We start from the raw sequence: 15,745 nt of genomic DNA, 5'->3' as shown, positions 1-15,745 counted from the left end.
TATCAACAGAAACTTGAGAATTTCCCCAGACTTATCTTATTAATCATTAAATTATTTCATTACTTTCTATATTCCTGTGGTTACTAAGTCTATTAACTATTGCATCAGAAATATTCAAATGTAGCCCCTAATTTGTAATCTTAACTCGCCTTATGGTAGAGCTTTGGCCTTCATAATTTCTTGTCTGGAGTACTGCAATAACCCCCTAATAGTTCTTTTACCCACCAATCTGGCCTCCAACCAAGACACCTTTGATTTCTCCTTCCTACCAAGACAGTCTCAACATTTTCCCTCCACCAGGTGGATCTGGCCATAGGTTACCATAAATCTAATTGTGTCTTCTGCTTAAAATATTTCAGGGAGACCCATTAATGCCTTTGGATAAAAATTATTTATTAGCTGTGTGACCTTGGGTGAAAGATTTGAGCTCATCTGTAAAGTAAGGCAATATGGCACCCTTGAAGAGTGGTGTGAAGATTATGGTGTTTAAATGTCCACCACAATGCCTACTGTCTTATAGAAGCTGAGTGGGCACTAACGCTATTTCTACTTATTTTTGACAAGCTGCATGTGACAGTGGGAAAAGTATTGTATTTGGAGTCAGATAATAATGATAACAACCACAAACTACTAGCAAATGCTTACACAATGCTTTTCTGTGTGGTAGGTCTTTTTCCAAATACTTTACAAATACTAGTTATTTTTAATCTTCACAACAACCAGAGGGAGGCGCTATTATCATGCCCATTTAACAGATGACAAACGTGAGGCATGAAGGTTAAGTAAATTGATCTCTACAGAAGTAGTAAAATAAGAATCAGTACTTAGGCCGTAGTAGTCTGGCCTCAGAATCCATGAGCTTAATTAAAATCCCAACTCTGTTGCCAGTAACTTCAGACCTTGGCTAAGTCATTTTAACCTATTGAAGTCTAAATTTTCTCCTCCAAAAAAGTAAAACATGAACACCTACCTCAGAAAGATTTCACATTACAGCTGCATTATGCTCAGCATCTAGCTCAGGAAGTGGTAATGATTATCATTACATGAGAGGCTTCCTATCTGCCTTTGCAAACCTCTCCAACTGCCCCTCTCTCCATTTGCAAACACCAACCCTACACTTTAGCCAGACTAAATCACTTGTTCAGTTGCATTTTGCATTCCCACATTTCCGTCTGCCTCCATTTTCTCTGCTAACTCACTTTTTTTTTTTTTGATAAATACTCAGAGGAAGTGTCTCCTCCTCCCTAGAACATTCCTGCTCTTTTGAGGCTAGGTTAAATGCCAGTCTCTGTCATTATGTACATATTTTTATTATGGTTTTTTTAATAAAGTAGTATAATTATGTTTTTTTTTTCTTGCTTGACACACTATATTGTGAGCTTCAAAAAGGCAGGGATAATGTTCCTCATTGCTATATCTGGCACACTGGTGATCAGTATATATTTGTTGAATGAATCAGTGATCAATATAGCAGGATTGCTATATATCTACCCATCGGATTCCAACTTAATGTGATAAATGACCTAATAAATATATTTTTATTTATTTAATTAAATTTATTTATTTATTTATTGTTGAGACTGAGTCTCACTCTGTTGCCCAGGCTGGAGTGCAGTGGCGCAATCTGCGCTCACTGCAACCTCTGCCTCCCGGGTTCAAGCGATTCTCCTGCCTCAGCCGCCTCAGCTTCCTGAGTAGCTGAGACTACAGACGCGAGCTACCACATCCAGTTAATTTTTATATTTTTAGTAGAGACGGGGTTTCACCCTATTGGCCAGGCTGGTCTCGAATTTCTGACCTCAAGTGATCCACGTGCCTCGGCCTTTCAAAGTGCTGGGATTACAGGGGTAAGCCACTGTGCCCAGTCCTAAGAATTATTTTTTAAAATATCCTGCAAACACAAAGGACATATCAATAAATTCTACTTCCTTTGCTTAAAATTAGGAACTGCTTCACAAAAAAGTTGAATAATGCCTTGCAGGAAGAACAAGGTTTCACCAGGTAGAGAAGAAAAGGAATGTCAGGCAGGAGGACTATCAATGGGAAGATGGTGTGAAAGCTCATTCTGTCTCTGGGTAACAGAATTCTCCATGATGGCTGAGAATGTCTGCATGAGACTGTTGGTCACAGAGTGAGAGAGCAGTTAGAATAATTGGAATGAGACTAAAAATGCAGACTATGGCCAAACTATGAAGGAATTTAAATGCAATATTTTTGTTGTTGTTGTTGTTGTTGTCCTTACAGAGTCTCGGATTGTTTTGATTAGGGGAGTTTACAGAGTTCAGGCTGAGGTTTTATAAAAATAACTTGCAGCAGTATGGAGGACTGATGAGAAAGCAGACAGATGCTGGAGGCAGGAAAACTGAACAGCAGGTCACTGGTCAAGAAGGAGAATCAATGAGCTAGATGCTGAGAATAATGCAGCCATAATGTGAAATCTTTTTGAGGTAGGTGTTCATGTTTTACTTTTTTGGAGGAGAAAATTTGGACTTCAGTAGGTTAAAATGGCTTAGCCAAGGTCTGAAGTTACTGGCAACAGAGTTGGCATTGATTCTCCTCCTTGATTCTCATTGATTCTTATATAATTTATATACAATTTATATACTTATGTCACAGATAGGAGGCAACCAATTTCAGAGATGGTATGAAGGCTTGCTGAAGAAGGGTATGGTTGGGATGAGAACACTGAGCATTTTATAAAAGTTCAAAATGATTGCTTAAAGGTAAAAATGTGTTAAGAATTTAGTTGATAATAAATGTAAATGCTTTCATTTGCTTATAAAATACAGGCTACAAATGTATTCCCTTAAAAGTTTTAGGTATCTTAAGTATTATCACTATAATATTTTGATTTCCCTTTAAATATATTATATGCAACTTTTTAAAAATCATGAATGAATCTGTTACTTAACAGAGGAATTTTCTTTTAAATAATTTTGTATGCTCAAAAATTATTTTACATTAATCAACAAATTTGAAAATTTTAAAGCAAATTAGAATTATTTGCTGTAAATTTTTATAATTCTTTTTGTTCTCCAACATTTCACAACATGAAAACAGAACTTAGAAAAACTTGCTGTTGAACTGAACATACCTCATTAGTGGCCTTAAAAGGCAAAATAATAATTCTAGAGGCAAACCACTGATTAATTATAGCTCCAATCTAAAGAAAAATTCAACATTATACCCTACATGTAGATTTTGCTCTTAAAAGCCTAATTAAGAAAAAAAATGAATCAGCCTATGTATCTTTTTCACTTTTATGTGGTCATCCTTTATTTATCAGTCATTTAAGAATTTGGATCATGCAAGTAAATTTATGAGTTAGTAATTTCCACTAATAAGTAAATTTGCAATATGTGAATTTGCAAAGAACTTCTCACAGTTATTGTTATAGGTTTATATATGGCATTACTTGAAAAAGTTATTCACATTATGATTTATTTATGGGTAATACGACTTGGCTTTAGTATACTGTTCATTCTCCTCAAGTCCTGAACTTGTGGATGATGCATATTTTTAAATTTTTTCTACCTACCTGTTTACAATGTGAGTAAATGTTTACAATGCACTTAAACCATAGTGATTATGGTGGAAATTAATTATTTGTCAGTGCTGATGGGGAACAGGAAATTTAAGAATGACAGGGACAAATCCTTGAATGAGATTTCTTTTTTAGTGTAATAAATGCCCCAATAAGTAGACTGAAATTTTTAAACACCAGCAACTCTTAATAAGCACAAAGTTATAGGTCCCATGCTGCTAATTTATGGGTCTTAAGTTATAAATTAAGAGCTGTAATAACTAGAAGCAGTTTAGGTCTTGAGGGTGGGGGTGGTAGGAAGAAGGCAGGGAGTTCAATGCCTCTCTAGCTTTGAATTTGGAAACTATTTCATGCTTTACTGTCTCTTTGTCAGCCTGAGAAAAAAATAGCTGAGTGTTGGGCAGGTCTTGGAAGCCTGAGGTTTTACAAGAGATGGCATCTTGGCAGGATCTCTAAAAGCAGAGCTGAGACAGACATTCTTGGGGAAGGGGTCTGTGGATGAAGTGCTCCAGAAGAAGGAATGAGAGGACAGGGCAAGGTAAAGAGTTCAGCAAGTACTGCGGTGGTGGAGCCCTGGAGCTCCAACTGTACTACACGTTAGTCCCTCATGGAGGCAAGGAGACCCCCTTGAGGCCCAGGGCAACACTCCAGAACAGAGGGCAGCTGAGGTGTTTTGCACTAGCTGGTAAAAGGGCATCTAATCCACCACAGCAGCAACTCCTGTGAGTGGTGTCTGTTTTTGATCATTGCCACCTCTTTCACAGTGATCCTAAGGTAGAGGAAAGACGCCGTGTTTGTCATAAGGTGAGATGGTCAGATGACACAGACAACAAAAAGAAGAGATGATTATGAGTTGTAAAGCCTGCATTTAAATGGGAGAGTGACAAAACGTGGGTGGGAATGAGTGTGGGCAGGCATAAGCCAGGCAGAGAGGCTTGATGAGCCCTGCTGGTTGATCACCAGAGCTTCATTTCTACCTCCACAAACAACAGCTGAATAAGGTTGCTCATTCACACACACCTGCCTATGAAGCCCTGCTATCTGCACTTTCAGAGCACAGTCTTCTCTTAGCCTTAATGAAGCTTTAAAATGACTTCCCCATCTACTACTTTCTGCAGAAAGTGAAAAAGGCACATGAAAAGGATTTAGGCTTGGTAATATATAATGCTATTCTACTTTTTCTAATCTGTTTAAAGGATTAGTAAGAAAAGTAAATCTCCTCAGGCATAAATGCTTAAATTCTTTAGGATTCTTTGATGCACTTTTTAATTAACTAGGAAATTCAGTTGCAGCGTGTGTGTGTGTGTGTGTGTGTAGTTATTGCACAGTTGAAGTTGCAGAAATAAGAAATTATATAGTATTTTACCTGTAACATATGAAACCCAGAATAAAAGCAATATTCCCAAAGGAAACCCAGCTTGCTTCATTGAATAAGGCAATCCTGAAAAAACATAAAATGCCCCACCCTTCACATTAACAAGAAAGCTAAAATATAGAAACTTCCCCCTTCAATTTCTGCATATAATAGGTAAAGTCAATTTATATACTTATATGACATATTTGTAAGTTGCACACAGGACAGTATTAATATTAAATGTTACGTATTAATACTTATTTCAGAATAAAATATTATTAGCTTAGGGACAAGTTAAGAGAGCGAGTTTCTGAGGTGACGGAATAAGAATTAGAAAGCAGCAAATGAAAAACAAATGCCAGTTCACACAAATAACGTTTACTTCAGGATAAGAATGACATAGCCCTGCAATATGTGGAAAGTCATTACCTCAAATCCTTCCTTACCTGCTAGCCAAGAAAGCAGAGAGGATAATAAGGCGCACAGAAGGGTTATGTAATATTAAGAAAGACAGACTCTGGAGTCAAAATGGGGCTACTACGTAGGAAAAAAATGAGAGAAAAATGAGAAGGCAAAAGTATTTTTTATAATGCTCAAAGGGGTACATAAAATTATTTCTTATAATGTTGGGGGAAATTGACAACTTTAGGTTATGGACAATAAAATATTTAAAACAAACATAGTTAACATATTTCCAGTCAAAATTTTTATTCTCTGAAAAGTTTTCCCTTAAAGAAAAGCATACAAGCTGCTGAGCAGTGGTACTGTTTAGCATTGCTGACATGGCTTAGCTTAACACGTTCACATCAGGAATTAACTCTAGAATTCTTCTAAGTACAGCTGCTCATACCTTCATGGTACACGGAGGTAGAATTGTAAACAAGTCTTGGTCCCTGTTTCCTTCTACTTTACCTCAGGTAACTCCATTTTATGTATCATTTGGAGAAAAAAAAAAGACTATCCATAGAAAAATTTAAAATCAAGGACCATATTAACTGGTGAAAAGTAAGAAAAGTAACTCAAGAGTAAGAAAAGTAACTCAATCCAGATAAATGTTTAATTTTCAGGTGATGACAGAGACAAAAATGTCGCAGCTTTATAAAACATTGTATTCTCAAAAAGTATTGCATTTTGCAGGATTTTGTTTTCTTCTTGTCTTTTCGGAGATAGTGTTTTCAGATACCAAAAAGAATAATAACCACTGAAAATATAGCTGCTTTTATTACTATAATGCAATGCACTTTTAACTTTTTTCAGTAAATTTCTCTTGCTTCTAATACAATGGGAAAATCTGAGCTATTTATTTATTTTAATTCTGATTGTATGGGTCCTTTATTAGGAAAATTATACGCATTTTCAATTAACAAATTTGCATTGTTGACTAAATGATATTTAAAATTAATATATTGTAATAATTTTGTACTTTAAAATTTAACATTGTATAGATAGGTAAAGAATGTATGAATTTAATTTTTCATAAGATTGGTATATTTTCATATTCAACTTTTCACCTCCAACATTTACAAATATCTGGAAGTTTTATACTTCTAGAAGGTTAAACAAAGATTATTCAAATAATGATGGACCCTTCAGTAAGTGGAAAAAGTACATTTGGTAACACTAGCAATCAACCACACAACCTACAGAAAAATGATTCACCATCACCCATATGCAGTTTCACCTTAATCTACCACATGTGGAAGATGCTCTCAACTGTGGAAACTGTGAATTACAGCCCCATCTTCAGCATAAAAGACACGCATACATACTGTTACACTAGAAAAAAAGGAAGGCTTTTATGGAAGAAAATTACCAATTTTCTTATTTAAGTCTTTTTTTCTTTAAAAATCATTAATGAACACTAGCAGCGTAGCGAGTCTTAAAATTTGCCCTTTCACTTAAAATTTAAACCAAAACAAAATACACTTACCTATTATACCAGATCCTATAATCGAGTTGACAACATTAAAAAGAGCAGCAGACTGACAGGTTTTCTCTTTATACTCATGTTCAGAAACAAGGGTTTCTCTGTCATCTAGATCTCTCTAATAGATAAAATAGCAATTATAAGCAAATACTAGTTCAGAAAATTAGAAAAGTAACAAATATGTAATGCAGGATACTAGCACGATTTTCTAGTAATAATAAGTAATGTCACTAATGAAAATAAAATAATGCCGGGATAACAGAAATAAAGAATAGCAATAATAGCTAGTAACTCAACAGAGCTTGGTAAGCAAACTCCATCCTAAAATTTCCAGATTACAGCTGCCCCAGCTGCTAAGTACAGGATCTGTTAGCAATTCAGTGATGTGATTTTGTGAAATTAAAGTGCCTGCTAAGAAAAAAAAAAAAAAAAAAAAAGTCAGATTAAGGCAAAACTTTTTCTCCCAGAGAACTTTTTGCGGTGCTAAACCAAGAGCCCAGGTGAAGGTAGGTGACCTGACCTGTTGCAAGGTGAATGAAATTTCCAGAAAACTGGCTTCAGAACCTGCCCAGTCGCTAGTTTTACCTGCGGCGGGATGACAGGCTCCTGCCTCTGGTAGCCCATGGCTGAGCTGTGTCCTGGGCAGGTGGAAAACGCTGGGGCTGGGTACGGATTCGCACCCGGCCAGCCTCCTCCGCCACCTCGCACACAGCCGAGGTCCGCGTGTAGCCGCAGAGCTGCAGGGAGCCAGTTCCACAGGCGCCCCCTGCTCCCTCGGCAGGCCGCGAGGGCTGCAGCCCCAAGATCTCTAGGCTGTGGCAGCCTGGGGCGCTTTTCCACCGGAGTTCGCCCAGACAAATGTGTTTTTCCTCCGGATGCGGAGATGCTGCAGGATGTTTCTGATCCGGGCAGCCCTGTCTCCCCGCCTCTCCACTCCACACCCCCGCCTCCCTCAGAGAACAGGGAGAGCTACTCTTCCCGGGAGCTGCAGAGGACAACTTGTTCCACCCACGCTGCCCTGCCCAGATTTCACAGTTATGACCGCCTCGTTGCAGTCCGTCCTAAGTTAGCTGCTCCTTTGCTGGGGTCTGAAGCCCGGGTAAGAACGCAGAAGCACCCTTGGGCCCATGGGACATCTTCCCTATTAGCACCTCCTCCTCGCTACCCCTCTTCAATGACAGAGACGACGAGTGAAAATTTGGGACTTTTATTGTAAATGGAAGTGGAAAGACTCATAAGAAAATGAATAGCAAAACAAAAACTTTCCTAGGGTTTTAGCAAACTTGACTACTGAGCATGCTTTGGTCAAACGCTTCCTGGTAACTTTTTAGAAAAAGGAGCGATAGAGAAAATGAAGGTGGATTGTTACTGGATTCAGGTAATGAACCTTGAAAGGGGAAAGAGGAAGGAGTACAAGGGTTTGGGAAAGGGGTGGCACCTACAGTGTCTGAGCTAGAAAGAATCTTCAATGACCACCTATTCAGTCCTCTTACATTACAGATGAAGCAACAAGCCCAGAGAATATTCAATATCAGAGACAATGCATGAGACAACAGTTTCAGGGGCAATAAGAGCGGTGATATGCCATCATACTTAACCAAATTCTGCCTTCCCTTGATATCCATAGGGGAGTGGTTCTGGAACCCCTGCAGATACTGAAATCCAGGAATGCTCAGGTCCTTGATATTAAACGGCATGGTATTTACATGTAATCCAGGCACATTCTCCAGCATACTCTAAATCATCTCTAGATTATTTATAATACCTAATACAATGTAAATGCTATTTAACTAGTTGTTATACTGTATTGTTTAGGAAATAAGAAAAAAGTCCGTACGTGTTCAGTATAGACACATCCATCCTAGCTCTAACTATATTTTTGATCTGGGATTGGTTTAATGCATGGATGCAGAACTGGGGATATAGAGGCCAATTGTACCTAATTAAAGAGGTTCTGTTTCATACATATTTACTTATAATTATAAAAAAATTAAAAACCGTGGGAAAACAAAAGACTTATAAACTTTATATACACTCTGCCATCAAATGTACCATGCTGCCATATTTTCTTCAAATTGTAAAAGTAAACACAGTGTCACAATAGGAACCCCCTTGACCTTCTCCGTTCCTTTCCCCAGGCCTTCAGCCCTGGAGTCATGGTTCATCAAGTTAGTGTTATCTTTGCTATTCATGCTTTGTATTTTAATCCATTCATTTATAGCCATAAACAATATATAACATTGGCTTTTGTATTTTCAACATTTACAAAGATGGTGCCATATTGTACATGTTATTTTTCCACTGGCATTTTTGTTTTCAGCATGTATGATGTAGATATATGCAGATATGTTTTTTTCATTTTATCTAACAGTTAAGTCAGCCTTACCCCTACTGAAAGATATTAAGGTTGTTTCTCATTTTACACTCATCCGGAGCATAAAAGTGACAGTTTCTTTAGATGTAGAAGTGTTAGGTAATAGGTCATGCACACTTTCAACTTCATTATTATTATTATTATTATTTTTGAGATGGAGTTTCGCTTCTGTTGCCCAGGCTGGAGTGCAATGGTGTGACCTCGGCTCACTGCAACCTCTGCCTCTGGGGTTCAAATGATTCTCTTGCCTCAGCCTCAGGAGTAGCTGGGAATACAGATGCCTGCCACCACACCTGGCTAAGTTTTTGTATTTTTAGTAGAGATGGGGTTTTGCCATGTTGGCCAGGCTGGTCTTGAACTCCTTGAAAGAGTAAAGGCAGACCCAGAGCAGGCCAAACGCAGTCAAGAGATCTTTATTAGCAGAGTCAGGTCAGGTCGCGCACAGAGAGAGAGTGCTGTTGGGATGGGATATTTATATCCCTTAGGGCTACGTGGGTATCGATGATTGGGTCTGGGGGGCGGGAGCGGGGGGAGGGGGAGGTGTTATTTTCTTATTGGGTCTTTCTTGGCGGGTTTAACATTGCGTCAGGTGTGGAGAGGGAGGAAGAACCCGGAACTGTCGCCATCTTGTGGTACCTTACGTGTCTGCGCCACCCAACACTCCTGACCTCAGTTGATCCACCCTCCTCGGCCTCCCAAAGTGCTGGGATTACAGGTGTGAGCCACTGTGCCTGGCCTTCATTAAATATTTTTAAATTGCTTTGCAAATTGATAACATGAATTTCACTTCTACCAACAGAGGTGAAATTCTTGTTTTTCTATGTTGTCTGCAACACCAGGACTTACTTAATCTATTTTTTAAGTTTAATTGTTCTGCTGGATTTTTAAGTGGTGTATAATTATTGTATAAATTTGTATTTTATCCTAATTTACATTGAGGTAGAAGATCTTTTATATAGTAATTAAATATTTCCATTGTTGTGTTTGTGAATTTCATTTTTTTTGCCCATTTGATTTTGTTTGTGAATTTTTTCTGTTGATTTGTAAGCATAATTTATATATTTGGGGTGGCAACCCTGTGTCAGTTACATGTTTTGTACATATCTTCTCCCAGCTTCTCTCTTTCAAATTTTTTTTAATTCTGTGAAGTTAGTTTTAATATTAGTAATCTTAATCCTGATACAAGTGCATTGAGAAGGAAAAATTATAAGCCTATTTTACTCAAAAATATATATATACAAAAATTCCAAGGAAAATATTAGCAAATTGAATCTATCTGTTAACGAAAAGTTAACAATATCATAAAAAAGTTGAGTGTAGTCCAACTATGAAAGGATAGCTTAATTAACAAAAAGTTTATAAATATAATTTCCAACATTAGCAGGTAAGAAAAAACCATGTTATTATTTCACTGTATTCAGGAAAAACACTTGATAATGTTGAATTCTTGATTTTAAAAAAAACTTGTAAATCAAAAATATAATACAACTTCTTGATAGTGATAAACTATAGCAAAATATTTTCATTATGGGGAAATTTTGGAAGCATTCCCATTTAATCAGAAGTGAAAAAAATCAATGATTGTGACTTTTATGTAACTTGATATTGGAGTTCCTAAAGTAATAAGAAATAAAAGAGAAATCAGAGGTATGAGAATTGGAAAGCTAAAAATAAAACTGTCATCATTTTTAGATGATAAAATTGTTTATATAGAAAAATCCAAAATGACCTAAGAGAAAAAAATTAGAAATAGAGACTTTAGAGAGCTGATTAGTATAAGATTAGATTAAAAATATATTAATTTCTCTACAGCAACAGCAAACAACTAGATATTGTAATTAAAAAGTGTATAATAGTGTCAGAGAATATCTAATACTAAGGAATAAATCCAATCAAAGAGAAAAATGTACACAGTCTCTTCAAAGAAAAATATAACAATCAAGATACATTAAAGAAGGCCTAAATTGAGAGATACACCTTATTCGTGAATCAGAAAAAATATTCTAAAGATATCAAATCTGACCAAGTTGATCTATTGATTAATAAAATTATTTTCACCACCACATTGACCACAAATCTCTGTCAAAACGTTTCCTTTTTGTTTAATTACAAAAGAAAAATGTTTGCTTTTTTTTAAGTAGAAAATAAAATAAAAAGGAGAAATTTTAAATGTTCAGCTATTTCCACTCCCAGTGATAACTTTGTTTTAAAGATTTTTTTTCAATATATTAGGTTGGTACAAAAGTAATTGCAGTTTTTGATATTAAAGTAATGGCAAAACCTAATATTTTGCACCAACCTAATATTATATGTGTCTCTGTATGTATGTGTTGTTCTTTTTTCTTTTTGTGGATATAGGCTTTGTAGTGATCTTAAAATATATCCACAAATTCTCTGACATCCTCTCTTCAAGAAGTGAAGCTTAATGCCCTTTCCTTTGAGCACAGGTATGACTTAGTGACTTGCTTCAAATGAACAGCATATGACAGAAGTGATGTGTGTACATTCTGATATTAAGTCATGAAATTCATTGTGAATTCTGCCTTGTTCTCTTTCAGACCATTCACTCTGGGAGAAAGCAACTGCTATGTCATGAAGAAATTGAAACCACCTATGGAGAAAGGCCCACATGGTGAGAAAGTAAAGCCTCTTCCCAATACCAAGTGAGTGAGTTATACTAAAAGGGGATACTCCAGCCCCAATCAAGTTTTCATATGACTGCAGCCCCTGTCAGCATCCTAACTGCAACCTTATAAAAGACCCTAGCAATGGCCGGGTGTGGTGGCTCATGCCTGTAATCCCAGCACTTTGAGAGGCTGAGGCAGGTGGGTCAGCTGAGGTCAGGAGTTCAAGATTAGCCTAGCCAACATGGTGAAAACCCATCTCTAGTGAAAATACAAAACATTAACCAGGTGCAATGGCATACGCCTGTAGTCCCAGCTACTCAGGAGGTTGAGGCAGGAGAATCCTCTGAACCCAGGAGGCAGAGGTTGCAGTGAGCCGAGATCGTGCCACTGTCCTCCACCCTGGGTGATGGAGTGAGACTCTGTCTCAAAACAGAAAAGACCCTAGCAAGGACCCCTTAACCAAACTGCTCCCAAAGCCTTGGCCCACAAAAATGTGAGATAATAATTTATTTTTTTAGGCCACTAGGTTTTGGCATTATTTGTTATACACCAATAGATAACTGATATAGGCTCATTCTATACATATTTTTGATGATCTTTTTAAAAGAACGTTTTCTTAATTTCATGAATATTTAATATAATTTCAAAATATTTTATTCTCAATGAGAAAACTCAACAAAGAAAGAGACAGACATAAAATCACTGACAATCCTCCCATGCAGAGGTGAATAAAGTTAACATTTTAGAACCCTACAGTTTAGTCAGATTATACAGTATTTAGTTTGTTGAAGTGCATATTCACATGTGCAAAAATAGTTTTATTGAGTCTGTCTTAGCCCCAGACAGAGGCTATGGGAACTGGACTTTCACAAATACAGAGAGCCCTAATTTGAGCTTTTTATCAAATTATATAATTATGTAGCTCATATGCTAAGCCTTTGTAGAATTGTTGTGTTTCATTATTATTTGGTTACAGTCCAGGCGAGGTGACTTCCAAGGGTACCCAGCTGTCTTAGAAATAATAAAAGAAGGCTCTATCATGGCAGAAATTCGAATTTAGAAAGCTCTTCCTGATGTGTGATCTGACTCCTTTCTAATATTACTAAAGTCCAAATTTGGATAAGACTAGAGATAATAATTTTCAATTCGTATCTCTGGGAAAGAGTGACTTTTTTCTCCACCTTAGAAATGAGTCTGTAAGAGGAGTACTTTTGTTTTTTGTGAAAAACTGGATGCGTGACATTCTCCACAGTATGGGGTTATTGGCTTCATTGCTGTAACAAACAGAGCACTAATATTTAGAGTTTCAAACAAGCTAGACCTTACTTTCTCTCTTTTTAAATTTTCCAGAGGCAGGTGTCCTCAATCTTTGTTGGGAAGTCTTCTCTAATATGTTCAGCTAAATAATCAAAATATATCTTTTTTAGGATTCATCACCTTAAACATCATTTTTGTAATTATTTTATGTGCTCTATATATTACTCATGAAATAATACGTTATTTGTGTGGTACCATATTATTATTATTATTATTGCATAATTAAGGTATTTTCATGTTTTCTAACTGTAATTATTAGAATTCTGTAAGTCTGCTACAGTGACATTTCTGGTTAGGGGTCAGAGTGGATGGTAAGTATTAGCGTGTGAGTAAGCCCTGGTTTGCCCAAGATAGTCGTCATTTAGGCTTCCTGTCCCAATGTAATCATAAGTAACATTGTATTAATCCATTCTTGCATTGCTATAAAGAAATATCTGAGACTGGATAATTTATAAAGAAAAGAGGTTAATTGGCTCATGGTTCTGCAGGAGGTACCGGAAGCATAACACTGGTATCTCCTTCTGGAGAGGCCTCTGGAAGCTTAAGGTCATGGCAGAAGGCAAAGCAGGAGCAAGAGAGCTAGAGAGTTGCTACATACTTTTAAACAACCAGATCTCAAGAGAACTCACTATGGCAAGGACAGTACCATGGGGAATGGTGCTAAACCATTCATGAGAAATCTGCCCCCATGATCCAATCACCTCCCACCAGGCACCACCTGCAACACTGGGGATTACATTTCAATATGGGATTTGGGTGGGTATATACATCCAAACTATATCAAGGCATCTTTGTCATTCTCAGAAGTGTCTCTGTTTGGATGATAGGTTACAATATCATGCTACCTATGGGGTAGGATGGGGGAACCTATGGGGTACTAATCTCACCTAATATGTACATAACACTTCACAGTTATCTCTTGTGGTATTCAAGCTGAGAAAGGATGCAGATCTTAAAAACATGTGCTTTGGGTTATTTAGTTAGTATAGTGTATTGGGAGGTCAGGCTCTGGAATCAGAAAAAACTGGGTCTGAATCAAAGTTCAAGAGATCTTGGCAAGTTCCTTTATTCTTTGAGCCTTAATGTGCTTATTTGTAGAAAGGGAAAACTAAGAGTACCTCTCTCAAAGCGGTAGTTGTGGGAATTAAATGAGATAAGCTAATTTTTTAATTATTGACACATAATAATTGTACATATTTATGAGGTGCAGAGTGATATTTGATACATATATACAATGTGTAAGGATCACATCAGGATAATTAGGATATCTGTCACCTCATTTATCATTTATTTGTGTTATGAGCATTCAAAATCCTCCCTTCTATCTTTTTGAATATAGGTAATACATTGTTACCTATATCCACCCCACAGCATAATAGAACACTAGAACTTATTGCTTCTATCTAGTAATTTTGGAGATGACCTAGACTTCTATTAGTTTCCTAAAGCTGCTATAATAAAGTATCATAAACTGGGTGACTTAAAACAACTGAAATTTATTGTCTCACAGTTCTGAAGGCTAGGAGTCCCAAATCAAGGCACCAGCAGAGCCATGCTCCCTCTGAAACCTACAAGGGAGAATCCTTCCTAGCTTCTTGTGGTTGGCTTGTAGATGCAACACTACAATCCTCCATCTTCACATGGCATTTTCCCCATGTCTCTACACACTGTTCCCTCTGTGCATGTTTTGTCTGTGTCTGAGTTCAAATTATCCCCTTGGTTTTTTTTTTTTTATTAGGATACCTATCATATTGGATTAGGGCCCACCCTAATGGCCTCACCTTAACTTGACTACAGGTGCACCTACGTCTGTTTCCATAGAAGGTCACATTCTGAGGTAGTAGGGGTTAGGACTTCAACATATCTTTTCAGGGAGACACAATTTAATCCATAATACTATTTTTAAAGTATTTGGTTATTTGCTTGGCCTATAATAAGCTCTCATTAATGTTTTCTGCTGATATATCCAAACAGAAAAATACTTTGTTAGCCCAAAATCATATAAGATAGAGGGAATTTTGGTCACTGCAAGAGAAACTGCTATTTGGCTTTAAATATTTATTTTCTCTTCCTCCACCCTGAGAGAGACTCTCTTTTGGTCTTGACTGTGGCTACCTGGGAAGAGAACTGAAATGTACATCCTTACTTGTAACTGGTTGTGGTCTTGCAGTTCACAATGAGAAGGAAAATAATGCCTTACCTTTCTTTTGCTCCTTCTCACTGGCCAGAATGCAGAGACATGATGGCTGAAGCTGGAGCTTTTCCCTGAAGCAACCACCTGTTGGAAACTTCATGTTGAAGATGCCTGAGTAATAAGACAGAGGGGGTCTGGGTCCCTGGTGGATATTCCAGATCTGAGTGTTCATGGAGATATGAGAAAGCAATAAACTTCAGTTTTGCTTAAATAGCTGTTACTTGGGGCATTCTGTCATTTACAGACAAATCTGACCTGGATTAATACATCTCCACTGGGTACCAAGACTGATCTAATAGTCAAAAAGGTTTCATTCCATCTAGATATTTCTCTAGAACAGGACTTAAATAAGTTCTTTGACTGAATTTCTTATGGAAGTAATAGGAGAGTTCCTTGTGCTTCATTAAA

At 37.1% G+C, this 15,745-nt stretch overlaps 1 protein-coding gene and 1 long non-coding RNA gene across 3 annotated transcripts in view; one reads left to right on the top strand and one right to left on the bottom strand.

Annotated features, from left to right (window-relative positions):
* Positions 1–6,922, bottom strand: part of SLC38A11 (solute carrier family 38 member 11) — a 60,624-nt gene extending 53,702 nt beyond the window's left edge. Inside the window, exon 1 of one of the 2 annotated variants that reach the window (XM_032755549.2) lies at positions 6,829–6,922. Coding sequence is in view for 1 of the 2 variants with exons in the window: in XM_032755551.2 (XP_032611442.1) it covers positions 4,911–4,971 (61 nt within the window). In the remaining variant the exon portion in view is untranslated. Of the gene's footprint in view, positions 1–4,910; positions 4,986–6,828 lie in introns of those variants that run through there. The other variant, XM_032755551.2, reaches the window with a different exon arrangement.
* Positions 6,923–9,808: 2,886 nt separating this feature from the next.
* Positions 9,809–15,512, top strand: LOC131383912 (uncharacterized). Its single transcript, XR_009214315.1, has 3 exons — positions 9,809–9,914; positions 11,758–11,862; positions 15,372–15,512. It is a non-coding gene; the product is annotated as an uncharacterized LOC131383912 (long non-coding RNA).
* Positions 15,513–15,745: the final 233 nt, after the last annotated feature.

The sequence above is a fragment of the Hylobates moloch genome, unplaced genomic scaffold (genome assembly GCF_009828535.3).
Source record: "Hylobates moloch isolate HMO894 unplaced genomic scaffold, HMol_V3 SCAFFOLD_1, whole genome shotgun sequence".
NCBI lineage: Eukaryota > Metazoa > Chordata > Mammalia > Primates > Hylobatidae > Hylobates > Hylobates moloch.
The sequence above is the reverse complement of the archived record's forward strand: the minus strand, read 5'-3'. Positions and strand labels throughout refer to the sequence as shown.